The sequence below is a fragment of the Hippopotamus amphibius genome, chromosome 1 (genome assembly GCF_030028045.1).
Source record: "Hippopotamus amphibius kiboko isolate mHipAmp2 chromosome 1, mHipAmp2.hap2, whole genome shotgun sequence".
Taxonomy (NCBI): domain Eukaryota; kingdom Metazoa; phylum Chordata; class Mammalia; order Artiodactyla; family Hippopotamidae; genus Hippopotamus; species Hippopotamus amphibius.
The window spans coordinates 11,760,672-11,784,187 of record NC_080186.1 but is presented as its reverse complement, the minus strand read 5'-3'; the positions used below and the strand labels follow the sequence as shown (position 1 = coordinate 11,784,187).

The window sequence follows — 23,516 nt, the reverse complement described above, 5'->3', positions numbered from 1 at the left end:
GGAAATCCTCGTGATGCCCTGATAAGGGAATAAAGCATGATTAGTTGAAGCTGCAAATAAGGAGGTAAAAACAAAACACCAAAGACTGGAAGGAGATGTAGCACACCGTTAGCCGTGGTTGTCTTTGGCTGCTGCCAACATGGCCAGGCTTTATTTTGTTTTATTTTGAATCATAATGTTGAAATATAATGTGTTTGGAGAAGAAGCCACAAATATGGTTAAAACAAAATCAACAAGGACAAAATGATCAAAGTACATAATAATTGGTCAGTAAACTCATGAGATCAAAAGTAGTTCATGCTCATTAAAAAACAGACAAAATCAGAGTCCTCAGAGGTGTAGAAAGGTGAAAAGTCAAAGTCCTGGGCCCATGCTTGTTTTTCAGAAGAGCCACTGTTAACGATTGGTGTTTCCTTCGAGACTTTTCTGTATCTCTCTTTCTCTCCTGTCCGTTTATCCATCATATATATGCCAAACAGGTCATACTTTATATACTGTTCTGTGACCTTTTTGGGGGTAATTTTTCCTAATTTGCAAACTTTGTGATAAAATACACATAAAGTTTGCCATCCTAAGCATTTTTTTTTAAATGTTTATATATTTATTGGCGGTGTTGGGTCTTCGCTGCTGCACACGGGCTTTTCTCTAGTGTCAGTGAGCAGGGGCTACTCTTCATTGTGGTGTGCGGGCTTCTCATTGCAGTGGCTTCTCTTGTTGCGGAACATGGGCTCTAGGTGCACGGGCTTCCGTAGTTGCAGCACGTAGCCTCAGTAATTGTGGCACACGGGCTTAGTTGCTCTGAGGCATGTGGGATCATCCCGGGCCAGGAATCAAACCCGTGTCCCCTGCATGGGCAGGCGAATTCTTAACCACTGCACCACAAGGGAAGTCCCTTAAGCAGTTTTAAGTGTACAGCTCTATAGTGGTATTAAGTATGTTCACATTTTTGTGCAGCCATCACCACCATCCATCTCCAAAACTCTTTGTTTTGCAAAACTGAAACTCTGTACCCATTAAACGCTAATCCCCATGCCTCCTCTCTCCAGCCCCTACCAGCCGGTATTCCATTTTCTGTTTCTATGACTTGGGTGACTCTAGGCACCTCATGTGAGCAGAATTGTGCAGTATTTGTCTTTCTGAGACTGGCTTATTTCACTTGGCATAACGTCCTCAAGGTTCACCCATGTTGTAACATGTGTCAGAATTTCCTTCCTTTTTAAAGCTGAATAATGTGACTTTTTTGTTTGTTTGTTTTGTTTTTGTTTTTTTGGCACACGGGCTTAGTTGCTCCGTGGCATGTGGGATCTTCCTGGAGCAGGGATCGAACCTGTGTCCCCTGCGTTGGCAGGCAGATTCTTAACCACTGTGCCACCTAGGAAGCCCAATGTGACTTTTTAATGACATACAATTTTAGCATTTTAACCATTTTAAATGGTACAGTTCAGTGACATTAAGTACCTTCACAATGTTGTGCAACCATCACCACCATCTAATTCTAGAACATTTCATCTTTCCCCCAAAGAAACTCCATACCCATTAGCAGTCACTGCATTCGCAGCCCCTGGAGACAACGAATCTGCTTTCTCCTCTCTGGATTCACCTCTTCTGGGTATTTCATATAAATGGGATCCTATTATGTGGCCTTTTGTATCTGGCTCCTTTCACTTAGCGTGTTTTCAAAGCCCATCCACGTTGTATTTTGTATCAATACTTCATTCCTTTTTAAGCTTGAATATTATTCCACTGGATTTTTAAGAAATAAATTTATTTATTTCTTTATTGGCTGCGTTGGGTCTTCGTTGCTGCGCACAGGCTTTCTCTAGTTGCAGAGAGCGTGGGCTATTCTTCATTGCAGTACTTCTCTTGTTGCAGAGCTCAGGCTCTAAAGCATGCAGGCTTCAGTAATTGTGGCACGTGGGCTCTAGAGCACAGGCTCAGTAGTTGTGGCACACAGGCTTACTTGCTCCGCAGCATGTGAGATCTTCCCAGACCAGGGATCAAACCTATGTCCCCTGCATTGGCAGGTGGATTCTTAACCACCGCGCCGCCACGAGGGAAGTCCCCCATTGGATGTTTATACCACATTTTGTTTATCTATTCATCCATCCCTGGACACGTGGGTGGTGTCTGCCTTTTGCCTGTTGTGAATAATGTGATAAACATTGTTGCACAAGTTCTTGTTTGAACACCTGTTTCCAGTTCCTTTGGGTGTATACCTTGTAACTTGTTTCTATAGCTGTTTTTTAAATTTCTGCATGCTGGCACCCCACCCCTAACTTTAGGTAATGAATGTGTAAAACTTCTGTGGTAGTAAAAGTAAAGCTTCTGTCCTAACAGACCTGTGGGTGGGTTGTCCATGATTTTGGGGTTTTAAATTACACTGCTCTGAACATTGATTCTGAATGTGTATGTATCCCAGTGATCATGCACTTGAACTTTCAGGGAATATGCTTTGGAGTAGGATTGATGGTTCAGCGTATCTGTGTTTGCAATGTTACTAGAAGATGCCAGAATGTTTTCACTGCCAGCAGCCGTGTCTGAGAGCCCCCATTGCCGTGTGTCTGTATCACAGAGAACGGGCTCGGGAATGCTGCAGTAACGCCCCAGTCGCAGTGGCACAAGCACAGAGATGTTGTTCTCAGTCGTGCTTCGTGTCCGTCGCAGGAAGCTGTTGCGTGATCACGGCAGGAATCTGGCTGATGGTGCAGCTCTAACTGTAACATTGCTGTTATCATAGAATTTTTTACTTTACTAGATATATGTTCATGTCATCTACAAATAGAGATTATATGATTTCGTCCCTTCAAAAAAAAAAAAAAAAGTGAAGCTTCTATTTCGGTTTCCTGCTCATTTTTTTCTGGCAGTGGGGCCCTGGCTTCAGAGGGAATCAGGCCTCTCAGGCTGGTGGCACCAGAAAGTGGGAGCTCTGGTCTGGGTGTTTCACTGACAAGTGGTGTCTGTTTCTGCTTCCTGCAGAGCAGAAAGACCATGGGTTTGAGGTGGCCTCCACATCTCCTGAAGACAGGACCCCTGACAGCGACCCTGAACCAGATGCTACCCCATTCCAGGAAGGCCTGGGCGCCGTCGACCAGCCGGATGCAGTGTCTAGTTTGCCCACACCTAGCGACATCTTGGTGTCCTACTCTACCTTCCCAGGTGAGCGGATCGGGAGACATCCTTCCAGCCAGCAGGTCCACCCAGAAGCAGCTGTGTTGTGAAGAAAAGACCTGGGTGTGAGACTTGGTTCTGCCTCTTGCCACCTGTGTGACCCTGAGTAGATTACTTTACCTCTCTGAGCCTCAGCTCAGGGCGAGGCAGTCGAGGTGCCTAGAATGCAAAATATGAGGAGGCATGCATCTTTGCATTGGTGTACCTCACTCGCCTGACCCTCGTCCTGGCCCTGCCTCAGTCTTCTCATCTTTAAAATGGGAATATTCATTGTACCTTGGGGATGGTCATGGCGATTTTAACAAGGTGGCTACCCCCCCGACCCCACCACTGAGAACAGTGCCTGGCACATAGCAGGTGTGACAAGGGTTAGTTTCCTTCCTTTCTTATCCCTTGGGAGAGTCACTTGACTTCTCTGAGCCTTGGTTGCCTTGGGAAAATGGGAACCGCAACCAAAGTCACAGGGTGGTGGCGAGGATGAAATAAGTTCACGACGGGGCAGAGCACACAGATGTGGGCCATTGTGCTGCTGTGTACATCAGTCAGGGTCTGGAGGTGGGCCCGCCTGCATGCCTGGCGAGGGGCGGCTCCCCAGTGAAGCTCCGCCTTTCTCCTTCTGCAGGCTTTGTCTCCTGGAGGGATACCAAGAGTGGCTCCTGGTACGTCGAGACCCTGGATGGCATTTTTGAGCAGTGGGCTCACTGTGAGGACCTGCAGACCCTCCTGCTCAGGGTGAGGCTGCTGGGAGGGCTAGTGTGTCCTCCGCAGGGAGGGTGGTAGGGATGCGCAGGGCCCCAAGCCCAAGCCAGAGGTTTCTTCTGCACCTGGGCTTGCCCTGAGAGTTGGTGCTTTTGCTTCTCCTAATGAGAGAAGTTACTGCCTGCAGTGACATTTACCCATCATGCAAAAGACGGCCTTCCCCAACCTCTGAGGCCCCAGGCTGACACCTCCCACTCCCCCCACTGATGGAGCCAGTCCTCAGTGCCAGGGTGGGATGGCCCAGTGCCTGAGCATGGCCCCTGAAGGCAGATCACGGGGCCTGCACCCTTTTCCCCACTGCGTAGCCTTCTCCACTTGACCCTCAAGAATCATGAATCCCTTTAGCATCTCCCCTTCTCTGGAGGGCCCAGTGAGAACAGGGAAGGACAGCCGGATAGGACCCCACTCAGAGCAGTTCCTTCCTCCAAGGGTCTCAGAACATGCCTGGGCCCCTCCTGCCTGTTCAGGTATTTTGTGCCATGAGAAGGACTATAAGGGCTGGGACCACGCCTTCCTACGGAGGAGGCTCTAGCTCAGAGCTTTGCTGAGTAGAGGAGAGAAGACAATAAAGTGCAGGGCCACCACCCAGCACGACTCCAGGGGGCACCACGAACCGTGGCCGTGGATGAGCGAGTCTCAGAGGCAGCTGGGGGCCTATCAGGGCTAAGCCGTGCACCCTGGGCCGGGTCTCTTCTCTCAACTTTCCTGCACTCAAACCTTTTGTTCTGATTTGAACTTCATGAATTTTTGAAATTTGAAATTTTGAATTTTGAGTTTTCTAAACTTATAGTTGAGATCCTTGTTCTCTAACCCCTCCCCCACCCCCCTGCCCAGCGCGTGCACGCACTCACTGAAGGAGGCAGCAGCTAGAGTTTTGTTTTGTTTTTACATCTTTATTGGAGTATATTTGCTTTACTATGTTGTGCTAGTTTCTGCTGTACAACAAAGTGAATCAGCTGTATGTATACATATATCCCCCTATCCCCTCCCTCTTGAGCCTCCCTCTCACCCTCCCTATCCCACCCCTCTAGTTTATCACAAAGCACCGAGCTGATCTCCCTGTGCTATGCAGCAGTTTCCCACTGGCTATCTATTTTACATTTGGTAGTGTATATATGTCAATGCTACTTTCTCACTTCATCCCAGCTTCCTCCTCGCCCCCCTGTGTCCTCAAGTCCATTCTCTACATCTGTGTCTCTTTTCCTGCCCTGCCACCAGGTTCATCAGCACCATTTTTCTAGATTCCATATATATGCATTAGCATACGGTATGTGTTTTTCTCTTTCTGACTAACTTCATAGAGTTGTTTTTAAAGTTCTGACTCAGTGGGCATGCCTCCCAGTCCCCCTGTGGAACTCTTACTTCCGTCAAGAGAACTCACAGGCCTCCCTGTGGTTGTGTTTTCACAGGTCGCTAATGCTGTTTCGGTGAAAGGGATTTACAAACAGATTCCTGGCTGTTTTAATTTCCTCCGGAAAAAACTTTTCTTTAAAACGTAATGAGGCCAGGGCCCTTCACTCTGCCTTACCTTTCACCCCAAAACCTTCCTGCTCCAACCCTGGTAGCAGCTGAGGCCTGAACTTCCCTACAACTGTGGCTGACACCCATTGAAGGATTCTGTAGCCTGCACAGGGTCTCTTTCCCTACGAGTGGCAGACAGGCTCCTAGCGGCTTCCAAATTGGAGCCAAATGACTGGTGATGGAGGACGAGGACCAAAACGCCTTGGACCCCATGGGGCTCTTTGCCAGTGGCCCATTCCTGGCTAGTGGCTGTGGCCTGTGACCCCTGTGTTTTCTCCACATCAGGGCTTCTCAGCCTCAGCACAGCTGACATTTGGGGCCAGAGAATCCTTAGTTGTGGGGCCGTCCTGTGCCCTGTGGGACGTTTAGCAGCATCCCTGGCCTCTGTCCACTAGATGCCAGTAGCACCTCTCTCCGAGTCGTGACAACCAAAAGCGTCTTCAGACATTTGCCAGATCTCCCTGGTGGGACCTTGCTGGAGAACCCCTGATCTATAGGAAATTTTTGGGACAAACAAACCAGCGTCTCTCTTAGATCCGCATTTTGGGGCTACTAGAGTCTGAAAAGCTAGGATCTGTGAATCCTAAATGAAGTTTTAAAAATTATAAACATTTCTCTATATTGCAGTGCTCTTAAAAAAAAAACAAAAACAACTCAGTTGGCTATGGACTCTCTTTCACCTATTTCCCCCTCATTTTGCTCTAATTCTTTATTCTTCCTTATATAAAGCAGACTTTGGCTTTTTGGGAGACATTTCCTCAGCTGTTATTTCATTTGACACTCCCCCCCCCCCCATCCCAGGAAGGTGACTGGAGTGGGAGCCATGTGTTCAGGGAGGTTAAGTCACTTGTTCAGGGAACACAATTAACCAGTGGAGAGACCTGGCCAGATTCGGGTCTTCTTGAGTCCAGCCTGTGCCTCCAGATGCCTTCTGGGCTGCAGGACCCCTGCCCCGCCTTCCCCACCCCCAGCCACAGCCTTTAAGCTGTCCCGACTCCAGCCTGTTTCTTGCTTTCAGGACCCCAGACATGAGGACAGTTTGCTAATAAGACTGTCATCACGATGTGATTCATGTAGTTGTCACTTTATTATTATTTCCCTCCTGTGACCTTTCCAAGTCCGAAACAGTCCCGGACACTTCTGGTGGTTAGTTATTTTCAATCACCTGCAGGACACACACAGAACAGAATCAGGTTAACCCAGCAGAGCAGAGTGTCACTTGCAGGTTCCTGGCTTTCTCCCCCGCTGCTCCATGCTGCCCGTGTGAATCAGGCAGCCCGCGTTGAAGCAGCTTTCCCTCCCCAGCGGCTCTACTGATGCCCCGGAGAAAAGATGTCATTACAACTTTATACTGACCTGTTGGGGCTTCTTGTAAAAAAAAAAGCCTTAGCTTGGAGTTCAGTTTGGGCTTCAGGGCGGGGGACCTGGGAACTCTTAAAAATTATATGCCAAATATATGGATGGGCATGTTTGTAGATTTCATTTGCTTCTCAAAAGGTTTGAGAGCCCCTGAGTTAACAATCACTGGTGTTTGCAAGGCAAGGTTATGCACTGTGGGTGGGGCTTGTAACCCCTTTTCAGAGGCTGTTTGGCATCTACTAAACATTCTAACGTGCCAACTTCATGATCCAATGACGCTTCTCAATCTCTGTAGCATAGATACTCTGGTCAGTGTGCAAGGAGGCATGTCCGAGGATGTTCATCTCAGCCATGTGAGCGTGGAAAACAGGAAACAGACGGAAGCTTCATTCATTACATTCACACTATGGAATGTTAGCCGTTCAAAAGAAAGACATAGATATATGGGCTTCCATGTATCATGTGATATGGTGTTCAGTGAAACAGCTAAGTTGCGGGACAGTATGAAGGGTAAAATCCTATTTTTGGTTAGAAGACAGTGTTTTTATGTACGTATGTTAGATATTTTATAAATGCACATAAATAAATCCAGAAGACCACACACCAAGCCGTTGGCTATGCTAATCTCTGGGGGGTAAAATTGCTGATGCCATACAAGACAGGGGTATGTCTGCTTTTTCACTTGACACACTCCTATATTCTTTTAATATTTTTACCAAGAGTATGTATTAGCTTCTAAAATAAAAATAAAAATAAAAATAAAGCTGGTGAATGCGGAAGATTCATGTGTTGCTGTCACTCAGCGAAAATCTGTTGAAAGGATGAATGCCCTTGGCCACCTGTCTCCCGTTGCTTCCCAGCTCCTGACCTTGGATCGTCACCTGTCTGGGTTTGGAACTCCAAGCGGCACATGGTGTGCCCCTGGGCTGGGACCACTGTGAGGTTCCGCTGGCCCCTCTGCAGTTGCCGGGGCGGCCTCCACCAGAGGACAGCTGGCAGCTTGGCTCTGCTGCTCCTGGAACCTGTCATGGGCACGTGTGCCTGCCCTGGCCGCCGTCCCGGGAACGCGGGGCCTCTGCCCAGCTGCCTTGCAAGCCTCGCTTTCCCGCTTGATCCCCTCTGACATCTGGCCAGGCTTTCGGCTGAGACCTGCTCTGTTGTGCTTGTGTCTGTGGCTGGGAACAGCTAATGCTGGGACTGAAAGACAGGACAATTGCTCCTCGCCCCCGTTCGGGGGGCCCCCAAGGTGCTGCCAGGGCCAGCTGCACGGTGACTCACGCAGCAGCTGGGGCTGGAAAGGATCCTTGCATTTGGCTGGGTAAAGGCCCTAAGCATCCTCCCATCTAATCCTCCTTGGGCCAGGCTCTTTTGAAATGCTGGTGGCACCTCCAAACCTGGATTTGTGTTTTCCACTGCCCAAAGGGCATCATAGTGTTCCCCCAATCGACTGCAAAAACCTTGTAAATGAATGGCCACTCTCTTCTTGATTTTACATTTTTTCTCTAACAAACTTTTCTGGAACTTCTGGTGCCTGTAACCACTTGTTGGCAAAGAAATGCCAGCAGACAGACAAATGAACAGGGAGCCGGCAAGTATTAACGGGAAAACTTGGAGGCGGCCACCTGCTTATTTTGACAGTGCCCATGTGACAGTGTCGTTTTCCTCCTGGGACGGCATGCTCACAGCTGTGGTGTCATATCTGATTTTATAATGGAGTGTCGGTTTGATTTAATCAAACAGCTCTCTGTAAGTTCAACTTAAAATAATGAAATCAGATGCCAGCTTTCCCTTCTTTGGGGGCTCTGTCACAAACTCCGCAACTCCCATTTGTTCTGGCTCCTAAACAAGTGGACGAGTCCTGGGTCTAGTTAAAGTCCCATTTTACAGAAGAGCAAACCAAGACGGTGGCAATGCTGGGAGGTGGGTAAAAAAATGCCCCCAGTAGGCACAGTGTCCTCCTTTTCCCCTCCAGCATCCATCACCCGGCACGATGCCTCCCCCTCTCTCTCCCAGGTCTCACCCCCCCCCGCTCCCCAGGCCTGCCCTTATTGTGACAACTCTCCCTGTTCTGGCTCCTTCCACCTACCACCAGTTATATCCATGGCTGCTCCCAAGACTGGTGCCAGATTCTGTGTTGTTGTTTTTTTTTTTTTAATAATTTTTTTCTGGTTTTTATTATAAACGGGTGTTTATTTGCTGTTTTTTAAAAAATAGGAATCGAGCTGGTGTGGAAGTTTGTGAGGTACTGGTTTTGAGCTCACAGGATAAAGCCGTCTGGGGACACATACACAGACATAGTAGGACCACCTCAGCCCCATTTATCTGGACTGTTTTGGTCTGAAACAGACAGCCCTGCATCCCAGGAAACCTCCGAGTCCAGGGATAACCGAGATGGTTGGTCACCCTACAGGATAACTGGGGGTCCCTTTAAAATGACGAATTTCTAATAACTAAGGCTGTGGGGGTCTCAGATGACCAGGTTTTGGGCTTTGCAGATAAATATAGCATTGGACAGTGGGGTCAGGGCCTACACATAGAGAAGCAAAAATAAAATACCCCATGAATCCTAGGGAACCTGTTGTTAATGCCAGAGGAGTAGCCTTTATTTTCAACCTCTTTGGACAAGGCCACCCTCTATGTGCCTTTTCACTCAACTCACACAGAAATTGTGGGGGCCCGTGGGACGCCCTGCAGGGGTTGCCCAGCTCTGCAGCCTCCTAGCTCTCAGGAGGAGGGAAGGGGTTCTCAGAGCTTAGGTGGGCATGGCCCGCGTGGGGCCACGGGCAGGGCCGGGCCTGGGGATGGTGCCCAGGGCTTATCCAATGCTTACCGACTCTATCCAGTTGATGTAGTTGGAGACCCGTGTGAAGACAGAGGGCTTGTGGTAGTAGTTGCAGCCGAGGGAGGACCCGAAGCTGACCACACCGTGCACTTGCCACTGGCCATCAGCCGCCTGGCAGTTCAGTGGCCCGCCGGAGTCCCCCTGGGGAAGGCCAGCGTTCTGTCAGGGGGGGCCTGGGAGCGTGGGTGAGGCGATGGGAAGGGAAGGGGCTGCCCTCCAGGGCCCCGTGTTTTACACGTTGGCAGGGCATCTATATTGTTCCACGGGGGGTTGCCACGTTCTCTGAGGCCAGCCCCTTGTGGTCACAGCTCAAGATGACACCATAACACCAACAGCACTTATTCTTTCTGTGTGCTTGGAGCGCCGCTACACACTTTATGGGCCTAATCTCATTTAATCTTCACAAAAACCTACGAGGTAAGTGTTGGGACTTCCCTGGTGGTCCAGTGGTAAAGAATCTGCCCTGCAATGCGGGGCACATAGGTTTGATCCCTGGTCAGGGAACTAAGATCCCACATGCCACCACTAAGCCCGCGTGCCACAACTGGAGAGCCCATGTGCCGCAACTAGAGAAGAGAAAACCCACACACCACAACTAGAGAGAAGCCCGCACACTGCAATGAAAGATCCCGCATGCTGCAGCGAAGACCTGATGCAGCCAAAAACAAAAGTAAGTTAAAAAAAAAAAAAAAAAAGTGGGACCCAGACAGATCTTGATTAAAAAACAAACAAACAAAAAAACCTATGAGGTAAGTGTTGCTAGTATCCCCTTTTCAACAAAGAGGAAAACAGAAGCCCTCAGACTGAGGATGTGCAGGCATTAAGTGAAGGAGCTAAAGACGTGTCCCAGAGTTAGAATGTCATGCGCTCAACTACCACTGGCCATTTCCTCCCATTGATGGAGTTTCCTGCAGGCCGGTCTGCATGGGCAGAGAGTGTAGGGGCCCAGTGTGATCTGAAGGATACATGAAGCTCCTTCCCCCTCTGTCCCCACTCTGCTGCGAAGTCCACCACATAGCAAGTCCTTTTGGTTAAGACACTGTGTCAAGAAAGGCTCTGCGGCAGCTACCATGAAGGGATACATTGGGTCATGAATGGGATTAATTCAACAGATAACCTTGAAATCACCTTAGAAAGGTCCTAACCCAGAAAATATGTCCCCTTGGCTCCCTTCCTACACAGAGAAAAGAATAAGAGAGATGAGAGTAATGAGAGACCTCAATGAGACCCAAGAAAGGACTTCCCAGCAGTGAGAGGGTGGATACTACTACAAGGAGAATCTTACAACATCTTTTCTGGAGACTGCAAGGACAAAGGTCAGGGTTCAGACATGCGAAGCTATTCCCGGTGCTTTTGCCAGCAGGTGGGAGGATGGGTTCTAGGACCCCCAGAGACTCTCCCCCACCCTCAGCCCGATTTGTGTGTGTGTGGGGGGGGCACCAGAATTCCTGCACTCACATTGCAGCTGGAGGTTATGCCATCACCCCCAGCGCAGATCATATTGGTCTTCACAATGCTGCCCCACCAACCAGGTTTGGAGCACGTGGCATAGTCTACAACCAGCAGCTCGCCCTGCTGCAGGATGTCAGGAAGAGCTCCGTTGGCTGCATGAGACAAGAGAGAAGGTGTTATAGGGACAGAGGGACTCCTGAGAAAAATGAAGCAGTGGATACCTACTGAGTTTTCTGCCTAGCCCCTTTCTGTCTGGTCCCTCTTACTTCCCTCCATCCACAGGGTTGCCATGGAAGCAGCCATGTTTGTCTACACTGTATCCTCACAGTTGATTGGGTAGTGTTCTGGACACTGCTGAATGGTTCAGGGGTGCACACTTGACCCCAGCTAAGCCAATGAGCTCCTTCTCCTGGGAATCTGGAATTGGGACTAAGAAATCCCAGTCAGAGAGGATATATATCTGGGAGCTGTGGGTAGTGGCTGCCATTTTCTTCTAGGGAGAGAAGGATGAGGTGATCCAATGAAGAAAAGAAATTCTGAGAGAGGGTTTCCTGAGTTTCTAACGGTCTTTCAGCCCCTGCTTCTCTCCCATTCCTGAAGCCTGGCTGTCTCTGCCTTTGGTAGAGTCTCTTAAATCCTTATAACAAACTCCCCTTTTTGCTGAGCTGGCTCCGTGGGTTTCTACCATTTACCTTAAATGTGACGGTGAGTCTGCTGACATTTGCAGCCCCCAGGTTGGGAAAAGTATTTGAATGTGTTTAAAATAGAGCTTTCCTAATGGCTCCCAATGACACTGCCACCATCACTTTCAATACTATCACCACTGTTACTAACGGCAAGGATCAATAGCATTCTTCGCTTGCATTTTATTAGGCTTTTCAAAATACTGTGTTAGTCCTCACAGTAAATATTTATTCCTATTTTGACAGATGGGGCATTGAAGCCAAGAGAAGTCAAGCAGCTTTCCCAAGACCATTCTAATTAACTCTAGTCTAAGTTATATTATATTTTGCATGTGTATAGCATTTTCATATCTCTCTCTCTTTTTAAAATTTTTTGGCTGACACAGCATGTGGGATCTTAGTTCCCTGACTAGGGATTGAACCCTTGCACCCTGCATTGGAAGCTCAGAGTCTTAACCACTGGACTGCCAGCGAAGTCCCAGAAAGGATGGTATTTCTTTTTTTTTTTTTTTAAATTTTTGGCTGCATCTCTTTTGTCATCTCTTTTAATCTTTGCCAACTGTATTTCCATTTTACAGATGAGGAAACTGAGGCCCCAACATGGCTTGCCTAAGGTTACACAGCTAGTGACCAACAGAGCTGGGAATAAAGCCAAGCATTTGGACCCTTCCCTGGCTCTTGCTGCCTCCAATGAAATACTTGCTGCCTGGGTGTTTTCTGATAAATGAACCAGTGGCTGTGCTTATATCTCAGTGAGCATGAGATACATCTCCCACATCTTAGTTCTGCTGATTTCCATGTGTCCTTGTTTTTGCAGATAAGCCGGGCAAGAGGGTGATATAAACTTGAGTTTAGTGTGTTGATGTACCTCTGTAAAAAACGTGCCACTTATAGGGTTATGTCATTATGAGAAAAAATAACCACTTATCTGCGTGAGCCTTCCTAAGGTTTTCCAAACCTCTGGTGAGTTCACAAGGGGAGGGCAGGTCCTCTGTTCCTTCTTGGTGGCCTACCGTCATTGGATTTCTGACCATTAGGGCTTATGTCAAAAGGAGACCCACATGTAGCCAGCATCTGAGCAGCAAGGTCAGGTGGCACGTGGGACAGATGAGTTTTGAAATGGGGGGCAGAGAGTCTGATGAGGGCCCCAGGGAACTTTGTGGAACTCCAGAATCCTGAGGTCACACAGTGAATGCTATTTTGGACTCTGGCTTTGGGCCATATAGACGGACTTCTGTGCCTGATGTCATGTAGTCTCTATAACCCTCATTCTGTCGTATCAACAGTGACAACATCTAACACACAGCACCTGCTATGTGCCAGGCACTGGTCTAACGTTTCCCTGGAGTAGCAACAACTTGTGATACAGATGCTGCTGTTATCCCCATTTTACAGATGAGGAAACTTCAGTGCGGAAAGGCTAAGTAATGTGCTGAAGGTCACATAGCAAGTACGTGAAGGAGCTGGGATTTGAACCCAGGCAGTCTGAATTCTTATCTGTCTATGCGATCCTGCTTCTCCAAGGCAGCCACTTTTTTCCAAACTCCCTAGATGATGAGTGGGGAGAGACAGGGGCGACATCACCTCCCTCCCCTCCTTTGGGAGCCTTGGGGTTCCCGGCACCCACTTACTCTGCAGCCTTCCCCAGCCTGTGACGTAGCAGACGTAGTTGTTGGGTAGAATGGTGCCGGCGGGCGGCAGGCAGCCCAGCTGGATCTTGTCGGTCAGGGTGACGGGGTTGGCCAGTTTGAGCAAGGCAATGTCATTCCTGGGTTGGCAAAGAGGCAGAGCATAAAGAGGGTTGACTTGTCCCGCCCCAATTCTATTTCTGATTCTAGCCCCAGCTGGGACCATTGAACCCCCTCCTCGGGCAGCCTGATGGCAAACCTTCCTTGGGTTGGGGCTACGAGGGATTGGGGAGCAGCCACGGCTAAACCCCAGGATCGCATTTTGTCCCTGGTGGAGCCTGGAGCCCTAAATTCCCTTAAGGCTTTTCAAGGGACTGTTTAGAACAGGGAGGGCGAGTAGGTTCGTGTTGCGATGTCCACTCTGATGGATTAGCTGTGGCTGCCTGGCGGGCTGTGTTGAGGAGGGTTCTGGGGTTCTGTCCAGGGTCAGCAAGGAAATAAATCCATGGTTTCTCAGTGATGTCTGTCCCGGCCATACGTACACCTCCCGTGTTTGGATTAGAAGACGGCAGATGTTCAGGCTGTGAGGCCTTTTTGCCTTTACTCTTTACTGTCTCTTCCACCTTGAGCTCTGCTGCCAGTTTTATCCCTTCGTCTCACGCCCTTGTCTAGGAAACCTTTAGTGACTGGCAGATTACATTTTCCATGATGGCTGCAATGAGATCTCCCATCCCATCAGTGCTTGTGGCAATGTGATGTTGACACTCTGTCCATAGAGAGGTGGGGTTTGGGTTTCTTCTCCCTGGTTGGGGGTGGGGCTGTGATGTAGAGAAGTGACACCATGTGACTTCCAAGACTAGGTCATGAGAAGAGATGCAGCTTCTTTCTGGTCCTTTGGGATTCCTGTTCTTGGATCCTAACCTCCTGCTGTGAAGAAGCCCAGGCCACACAGAGAGGCCACATGTAGATGAAAAGGCCCTTCTCCTCCCTCTGCCTACCCATGTCCTCCCCATCTCTTAAGGCGTCCCTGGACACATTCTGTGTCATTTTATGGCTTTCCAGTGTCTTGTCTGTGTATATTTCATCTAGCTGACAAGTCCCTTTGGGGGCAGAGACTGACTCATGACTCACAGACAACCCCCACCCCTGCCGCATCCTCTCTGAGCCATCATCAGTGCTGGACCACAGCAGGCTGCCCACGGAGTGCTGTGGCCACAGGGCGTCCTCCTGCTCTCCCTGGGGCTGTGATGTGAAGTCTTCGGTAAGATTTGGCAGACTGAGCTTTCTGGGCAGCCATTCAAGAGTGGCATCTTGGGCATCCTCTGCAGAAGAGGCCTTGTGTGTGGATACATTATGCAAATTTGAAGAGATGGCTGAGAGTCTTCTTTCTGAAGGCCATTCTGGAACTGCAGACCTGCTCTTGGGGATTGGGAGAGGATGATGGACACCTCTGCATTCTGGGGAGGTGATGGGGAAGCAGGAAAAGGGAAAAAACTTTCTGTCCCCAGTGGGGAGATGAGGACAGTGCTGATGAACGTGTGGTGAAGCTGTGCTCAGATCCGGCCTCTGCTGGGCACATGGCACCTGATTTAATGCTACTTTCTGGGTCTGTAACTTCAGGCAAGTCCCTTCACTTCTCTAGGTCATGGTTTCCTCATCTGAGAGATGGGATAAGAATAGTACCTCCCGTCTGGGGCCGTTGTGAGGAATACATATGATAACACTTGGGAAATATCTAGCACAGTGCCTGGCACAAGGGAAGCACTAGGTGTTAGTTGGTATAAGTGTACAAACTAACTCCTGGGGTTGGAAGAGAGCTCACTGGGAAGGCAGCCTGGACTGCGAGGTTCTGGGGGTTGGCAACCCCCAACACTCCTGCTTGTCTTACTGGAAGACCAGGCTGTCTGGGCACAGACTCTGCTGGTCACTGGAGCACCTATGCTGGCTTGTGTGATCAGAAAGGGGGTATCCCCTGAGCTGCAGTGAGATGCTTGGGTTTAGGGAGTCCCCTAAACCCCACAGGACTGGGGACCTTGTGTGTTTCACTCACTGTTGTTTCCTGGTGCCTAGAACAGGGCCCGGCACATAGCAGGTGCTCAACAGATACGTGTGGAGTGAAGGCGTGAGTGAACCCCTGGCTCTGAATTTTGTTTAGCACCACGTGGTTCTCAGGATTAGTCATGATGAAAGGAGTCTGATGCTCCAGCAAGTGTTCCTGGCCCCTGCATGTGCCCCTCCCTGGGATAGGGGGTGGAGATGCAGGGGTGAATCAGGCATGGTCCAGCCCTTGCAAAACTCCGGCCAGAAGGGGAATTAGACGTGGATTAATCTCTAATGCACCTTGAGAGTGGACAGGGCCGGGGGGAGAAGTTGATTCCGTTAGAGTTCTGACAGGCAGAGGACCTTCCCTTCCTTTTCTTCCTCTCCCTCCTTTTTTTCCACATCCTGGGCCCACTCCCCTCTACTTTGATGGCTTAGACATAGATCCCAGCACTTACACCTCCTCATTGCACTATTATTGTCCTACTATTGCTAAGAGCTCACACATATGGCTTCTATCATGTGCTGGGACCTTTTCTAAGTGCTTTACATACATTGTCTCGTTTAATCCTCAAAACAACCCTAGAGGTAGATAGACACTGTTACCGTCCTCATTCTACCAAAGAGGAAACTGAGGCACAGAAGGCTAAGAAATTTTTGCCGGGCCACACGGTCATTATTCATATCTAAGCCACCAGGCTTCAGAAGCTCGATCCCTAATCACCACCCTGCCCTGCCTCATGGCCACACTTCTGGCCGTGGGCTCTGTGAGAGCTGGCGCGGTGACCTGGGCATCTTGTGCGTCCTGCACCCAGCATGGCATGGGGAACATAGGAGGTGAACATAGGATGGTATGTGCTTGTCTAAGAGGAGTGGGGGGAAGCAAAGTTGCCATCTCCCTGCAGGTCAGGGAATAATCACTGGGGGGCTTTGCAGAGCTCTGAGACCCTTGCCAGCTCCCTGTGTATGTTATCCCAGGCTGTCCCTGCGGGGTATCAGGGAATCTTTGAAAATGTCAAAGGCATGTTGGGAGGTGACACGGAGTGGAGGAAGGCTGGAGGGACTGTGTCCTACTTCACTCATAGACTCCACTCATAGTGGGGCCTGCAGACCTAACCCTGTGTCCCCAGGGCATGGCAGAGAATAAACAGAGAGTCAGTGAGTGGCTGGGGTGGTCAGGGGAGCTTCAGGCTTAACTGGCAGGAGACCCAGGTCCCTCCCCCAGTCATACCCCAGCCCAGGCATCTTTAGGGCTGAGAGCTCCTCCCACCTCCCTACAGAAGGAGCAAAGGATGGGGTGGGTTTTTGCCTACTGCCTTCTCTGAGATGCCCCACCCCCTGGTCTGTGCGCCTGCCAACCCACCCCGCAAGTGCACCCAGACATAACGCACCCTTGGGAGAGCTGGTTGGAGTCCCAGTTCTCATTCACCACAAACTTGGAGATCTGGACGGCCAGCGAGCCAGGCTCATCGGTGGAGAGGCTGTGCCGGCCCAGCACCACGCGGTAGGTCCTGGAGGAGCTGGGAGAGAGGGGGCCGAGGGGGGAAAGGTAAGCTCTGGGCTGTCTTTTCCTCTCTCTGGGCCCCTATGGGCAGGCACACCCCAATCAATGCACTGTCTGGAGGCCTGGCTCTGGACAATGCTGGGTGGGGCCCAAGTTGGCGCTGCTCCAAGAGCCACTAGTTGGCACTTGGGAGTTTTTCTTCCCTCTGGGCAGTCAGTTAGTCATAACATAGCATAATAACTATAACAAACAGTAATTATAACCATATTATACCAAATATAAACTACAATATAAAATAAAAGTTATAATAATATAAACTCTATATTACTGTGGGGGAAGTGAGATGGATACAGAGATAACAGCAGTCATTTACCCTCAAGGGCAGCTTTTAGTTTAACCCCTCACCTCCCGTTTTTAGATGGGGGAATCTGAGGCTCAGAGAGGATGAACTGGTCCAGAGTCTTATAGCTCGTGACAATTCAGAGCTAGAATCAGGACTCCTGACTCCCAGGCCTCTATTATTTCCCCCACCACCTCGTAGGACTTGTAAATCAGGTGGGGAGAAGGGACCAGTCCTGGCACTGAGAGCATCACATTGGCCCAGCAGAAACTCCAGTGAGCGCTAGCTGGCATGAGATAAGCAGAAGCTATATAGGGAGGGAAGAGGACAGGTGAACAGTGAATATCACGGAGCCTTTTTTTTTCCTTTGTGGACCTTTATAATGGTGCTAGTTCATTTTTATTGGGCACTTATTAGTTGCCAGCCCATGTAATGAATCATCACATTAAATGCACACTAAATTCCGTTATCTGCTTTTTAGCAGGTGATGGTATTGAGGCTTGGAATAGTTGTTCAAGTTGCTCAAGGGAATCCAGTTCCAGATCCGGAGGCCACATCTAGTTCCCCAAAGAGGACAGGAAATGGGCCTCCTTCCTCCCTATAGTTCCCCTCGGTGCCCCACGCGGGACACTTAATCTGTGTCATGTATAGGCCCATCAGCTGAGCAATAGACTGAACTATAGCTTGATGAGAACTTGTTTCTCGGCCAAAGAAGTGGTTATGTGCAAGGCTCCTTTATACAGCGTGGTTCCTCTGGGCACCAACTCTGAGAGATGAGCGCTGGCCCGTGGGGTGAGCGGGCTGGGGAATAGCAATTACCTGATGCAGTGGGCAGCTGTCAGGACCCAGTTTTGGTCTATCAGAGACCCTCCGCAGGTGTGGCGCCACTGGCCACTGGAGCTGTACTGCAGGGAGACCTGGGAAGAAGAGCAGGTGCTCTGATCTCTGAAAGGACCAGGCCCCTCTGCTCTGCAGCATCCCAGCCCTGAGAGTGGGGGCCAGGGTAAGGTGATCGAGGGAGGCACTCACCTCGGGTGCAAAATCTAAGGGGGCACCAGGAAACTCAGCAATCAGGATAAATAACATCTTAATAATCTTTAGAAAATGAACGCAAAAAAATCTATGATGAACAAAATGTCAAAAATCTAAATAAAGACACTATTAAAAAGTAATTGTTTTGAACATCTTTCTGCAGCGTGACTTGTTGGGATTTTTCCCTTCTCGGGGGCTATTTCTTTAGGACATATTCCTCCAATTTAATATACATAAACCAAAGTTTTGATCCCCTGCCCCCTGTGCTTTCCTCCGGCTTTCTTGTCTCGGTAAACGGCAACCCCGCTGTATCTGCCGCTCAGGCCAAAATTCTTGGCAGTGAATTTGATGCTTCTCTTTCTCTCCTATGCCTCATTCTAATCCATCAGCAAATCCCGCCAGCTCTTCTTCCAGAACATATGGACAGAAGGTGTCTCTCTTACCACCTCAGCTGCTGGTCCCAGCCATCTTTAACTCTCACTGGATTATTACTGTAGCTTCCTATACGTTCTCCCTGCTCTCACCCTGGCCCCTCCCTCACCGCTTTTCTCAACACAGCAGCCAGAATGATCGTTTTAAAATGTAAGCATGGGGACTTCCCTGGTGGCGCAGTGGTTAAGAATCTGCCTGCCAATGCAGGGGACATGGATGCGATCCCTGGTTCGGAAAGATCCCATGTGACGCAGAGCAACGAAGCCTGTGTGCCACAACTGCTGAGCCTGAGCTCTAGAGCTTGCAAGCCACAACTACTGAGCCCATGCACTGCAACTACTGAAGCCCGTGCACCTAGAGCCAGTGCTCCACAAGAGAAGCCACTGCACTGAGAACCCTGTGCACTGCAACAAGAAGTAGCCCCCGATATCTGCAAGTAGAGAAAGCCTGCATGCAGCAACGAAGACCCAATGCAGCCAAAAAAGAAAAAAAAAATCTTAAAAAAAAAATGTAAGCATGATTTATATCTCTTCTCTGCTTGACCAGCCAGTGGCTCCCCCTCTTACATAGTGTAAAACTCCAAACTATACAAGGCTCTACATGACCTCCCTGATCTTATAGGCTCCTACACCCCTCTGCTTCAGCCACACTGACCTCCATGAGGTTCTGGAAATACACCAAGCCCACCTCTGCCTCAGGGCCTTTGTACTGGCTCTTCCTTCTGCCTGGACTATTCTTCTCATGAGTATTAGCATAGCTTTCTCGTTCACTTCCTGCAGGTCTGTTCTCAAGGTTTTCTTCTCTGTGAGGTCTTCTGTGAACTTATTTAAAGCAGAGTGTGCACACCCATGTCCACACGTATATCCTTACACATGTATGTGCACGCGAACACACAGTCTCTTTCCTCTGGTCCTGCTGTAGTCTTCACCATAGTATCTATCGTCACCTGACGTCATGAATTTATCCATTCAACTGTTTGCTGTCTCACTCTCCCACTTTAATATAAGCCCTGTGAATTTTTTTCTCATTGCTGTATTCCAGGTGCCTAGAACAGTGCCTGTCTCATGGTGGGTCCTTAATAAATTGAACAGGTGAGTGAATCAGCAAATGGATGAATAAATGAATGAGTGAATGAGTGGAAGTGGACTTACCAGGCAAAGATCTGGTCTTTCCTGCAGAACTTGTCACCTGTTGCTTTAATTTTTCCCTGAAGACTAAATCCACTCATAGGAACATGAAAATACATAAGTGTACCTTACCCCCTACAGCTCCTCAACTTTTTTTTCAGCAAAAACTTGTTTCTATTTAGATTTGATAATTCAATAGGTGTGGGTTGGAACTTTAAGGCGGTTGCATTTGGCACTGTTTGGTTCTCTGCCAAAGCTGTCTCATCTCCTTCCCCTTCCTTTCAAGTCCCCGCCAAGGCCAAGCAGAGAGGAGGGAGGTGACAGCCCAGCATTGCCTGCTCTAACCAGGGTTCCCATGGAGGAAAAGCAGGAATGATGCCTGCTTTTCTCCAAACATCCTCGTTTCTAATTATCCACATGGCATTTTCTTGTCTGCTTGACATTAAGGGGCCCTAGATGAACTGGCTTTTTAAACAATGCTTATACATTTAGACAAAATTTAAAAAGACACCTAAAAGGATGTCCCCAGCCCAAAAATGTCAAAATAGACTGAAACCATCCTACAGATGTGAACATTTGAAAGAATATGTAAACATATGATTTGTGGGTAGCAAAGTGTGGCCAAAAGAGTCAGGGTTGAACCAAATTTGAATCTCCACTTTCCCCCAGGCTACCTAGGTGACTTTGGGGGCAATTACGTAACTTTTCTGAGCCCCAGTTACCTTGTCTAGAAAATGGGGATCATAATACCATAATGCCTGTCTGGGGCCCTTGGGATGGTTAATAATCACAATAGCTAACAGTTTAAATAGCTAATAATCTGAGCATTTAACCATATACCAGACACTGTTCTGAGCTGAGTGTTAATCAGCTCACATCACAATCAGAGCAATCCCATGAGGCACTATTTTTATTCCCATTTTACAGATGAGTAAACTAAGGCAGCCCATAGAAATTTGTACAATGTGATCCATGCCATAAGGGCTGTTATATATTTTTAATATTACCAACTGAGAAAGGTAAATAGAGTTGTTCCACTCGTACAGCCAGTACATGGTAGAGCAGGGATCATCTGGCTCCAGAATCTGTCTGGAAATTTTTCACATCCTATTTTAATTTTAAATCACCTCTTAGCACTTTATTTTAGAGTGTCTGGTGGGTTGTGACCTAGGATCATAATCTTGGGGTGAGTGTGGAACAGAAGAGACCTCTCAGGCAATGCAGAGCAAATTATATTTGTTTAAAATTTTGGCTTTGTTTAATATTTTGGTATTTCGTTCATTATGAAAAAGTTTGCTTTTTAAAAAATATTGGTACTTCCCTGGCGGTACAGTGGTTAAGAATCTGCCTGCCAATGCAGGGGACATGAGTTTGATCCCTGGTCCAGGAAGAGCCCACATGCAACTAAGTCCGTGTGCCACAACCACTGAGCCTGCACTGTAGAGCCCATGAGCCACAGCTACTGAAGCCCTCATGTCTAGAACCCTCGCTCCGCAACAAAAGAAGACATTGCAATGAGAAGCCTGAGCACTGCCACGAAGAGAAGCCCCTGCTCTCCGCAACTAGAGAAAGCCCACACACTTGCTAGCAATGAAGACCCAACACAGCCTAAATAAATAAATAAATAGATTTATTAAAAAATATTGCATTATAATATTCACTTCGGCTACTGAGCTTTGTGGTGCCTCCTTAGATTTTGCCCCCAAAGTGAGTGCCTCACTTGTCTCACCCTGGTCCCCACCCTGCTTGAGCTGCCCACCCACCCCAGTAAAAAAACCTCCCAGTTAAGCAGAAGCAGGAAGTGTAGAGAGATGCTTCCAAGACTGACATTAATTGGTTCCCAGGGCAAGGATGCCTTTGTACCAGCAGTGTCAGCAGGTCCAGGGGCTGAGGAAATATTTTGATAGGCAGCACTGATTGGTTCTCAGCACGAGGGTGACTTCTGCTTAAGGGGGAGGTACAGGGCCCCTCTTCCAACTTCCCAGAAAAAATATATTGTGGGAGTGTGAGAGAAGTAAAAGAATTGGCAAAAGTACACAGAGCCAACTGTATAAATTGTGAACCATCCGTCATCATCTATGAAGCTCTCTTAACTGAGGGGAAGATGAACGGATGTTGCCATTCCCTGCGTGAAACACAGTGATGGCTGCATGGGCGCCCTGAACCCTTGCTGCTAGCACTCACCCCGTTCAACCTTTTTGTTCCCAAACCTGTGTATGCCGGTTGTACTCATGTTGTAATTATGTAAATTGATTAAACTTGTAACCGATGACATATGAGTTCAAAAAGAGACATGTGACTTATATGGAAACGAAGTTAAATGCGTGGAAGAGACCGGATAACCGTGACTTTTAAAAAATTGTTGTGAAATTAGGCATCGATGAGGAAACTGAAAAATTGAGAAAAAAGGTCATTAAAATCTGGAAGGGCTCACTCAGACTGCTTCTTGAGTGTCTCACAGTCATTGCTCTACTTTAAAGAAATGGAATTATAGATGATATATTGTGGGGGATGGTTTACACAAGACAGATTGATGAACAAATGTATATTTACAAGTTTTAAATTAAAATAAAATGTTTAAAGAATATATGTGTGGTTTTTAATAATTTCTCTATAATCAACCTTTCAATTACCAAGTCCCAATTATGTGAGATAAGAGAGATTTTACAATATTTATTTATGTCAGTGGGAGCCTCATGTATTTCCTTTGGGAGTCCTACCACTAACAGCTCCTAGTAATTTATGCCTGTGTCCCTACCAGCATTTTTAGCCTCCATATCACTAGGATTATTTCAAGGTAAGGAAGCATTTACTTTCATTAGTAACATGGATTTGCCTGTAGTTAAGAATTAATTTGCATAAAACTGCACTGATTGGTTCCTTAAAGCAAGGAATATTTGCATAGGGGGTGATGAATGGTTCATAGGATAACAATACATGTGTAAGCAAGCATCTGATTGGTTAACAGAGTAAGAATGTATTTGTGAATTTGTGTGTATGGGTTTTGGGGTAAGGCAGGTCTTTATCCAGGCTGGAGAAGGCATCTCTCCCTCCACCCCCAAGGTTGACCAAGGGCACAGAAATGTACTTTTTATTGGTGAATTTTCCCCTTCTGTCCTCTGAGTCCCCACCAATCCTCGTCTTTGCCAGTGCAATAGAACCCATGGTGGAGGGCAAAGGGGCGATGTGAGGTAGGTGAGGGCAGGGAGGCAAGAAGTGGAGTGGGGGGACTAACCTGCCAGGGCCAGCTGTTGGGGCTTGCATCTTCACCTCCAACCACCCTGGGCAGATTGGGCAGGTAAGTGGAGACCCCACAGCTGAGAGCTGTAAAAAGAGAAAGGGTTGTGAGCCCAGGCAGCAATGTCCCAAAGAATGTAACCTACACTTGCTGAATTCCCAGTCCCCAAATAGAGAATCCCTGGGGTGGAAGGATCCCCATGGGTGGTAGAGTCCTGCCCTTTACTCCACTTATTTGGGACTTCACTCCAGCTTTCTTATAACCACAGGACTGAATCCAATGGGTAGAGGGAGGTCCCATTCCCAGTCCCACCAGGAGACTGGAAAAGTGCCTCTGGGTGACAGGGCTTACCTCCAGCCACCAATGTAGACAGCAGTAGGGCCCGGATCAT

General features: G+C 48.4%; 2 protein-coding genes across 3 annotated transcripts in view; one reads left to right on the top strand and one right to left on the bottom strand.

Moving 5' to 3' along the window:
- Nucleotides 1-7,579, top strand: part of CASP9 (caspase 9) — a 25,192-nt gene extending 17,613 nt beyond the window's left edge. For both annotated transcript variants that reach the window (XM_057697114.1, XM_057697106.1), the window contains 3 exons: nucleotides 2,977-3,156; nucleotides 3,791-3,900; nucleotides 5,337-7,579. In XM_057697114.1, coding sequence (XP_057553097.1) covers nucleotides 2,977-3,156; nucleotides 3,791-3,900; nucleotides 5,337-5,358 — 312 coding nt within the window. In that variant the 3' untranslated portion in view covers nucleotides 5,359-7,579. The remainder of the gene's footprint in view (nucleotides 1-2,976; nucleotides 3,157-3,790; nucleotides 3,901-5,336) is intronic.
- LOC130852150 (chymotrypsin-like elastase family member 2A) lies at nucleotides 6,596-23,516 on the bottom strand. The gene is made up of 8 exons (XM_057732935.1): nucleotides 23,477-23,516; nucleotides 23,123-23,211; nucleotides 18,116-18,213; nucleotides 16,844-16,972; nucleotides 13,416-13,552; nucleotides 11,108-11,253; nucleotides 9,638-9,790; nucleotides 6,596-6,613 (listed from the first exon to the last, which is right to left on the bottom strand). Exons 1-8 carry the CDS (start codon nucleotides 23,514-23,516, stop codon nucleotides 6,596-6,598), a joined length of 810 nt encoding a protein of 269 aa, XP_057588918.1.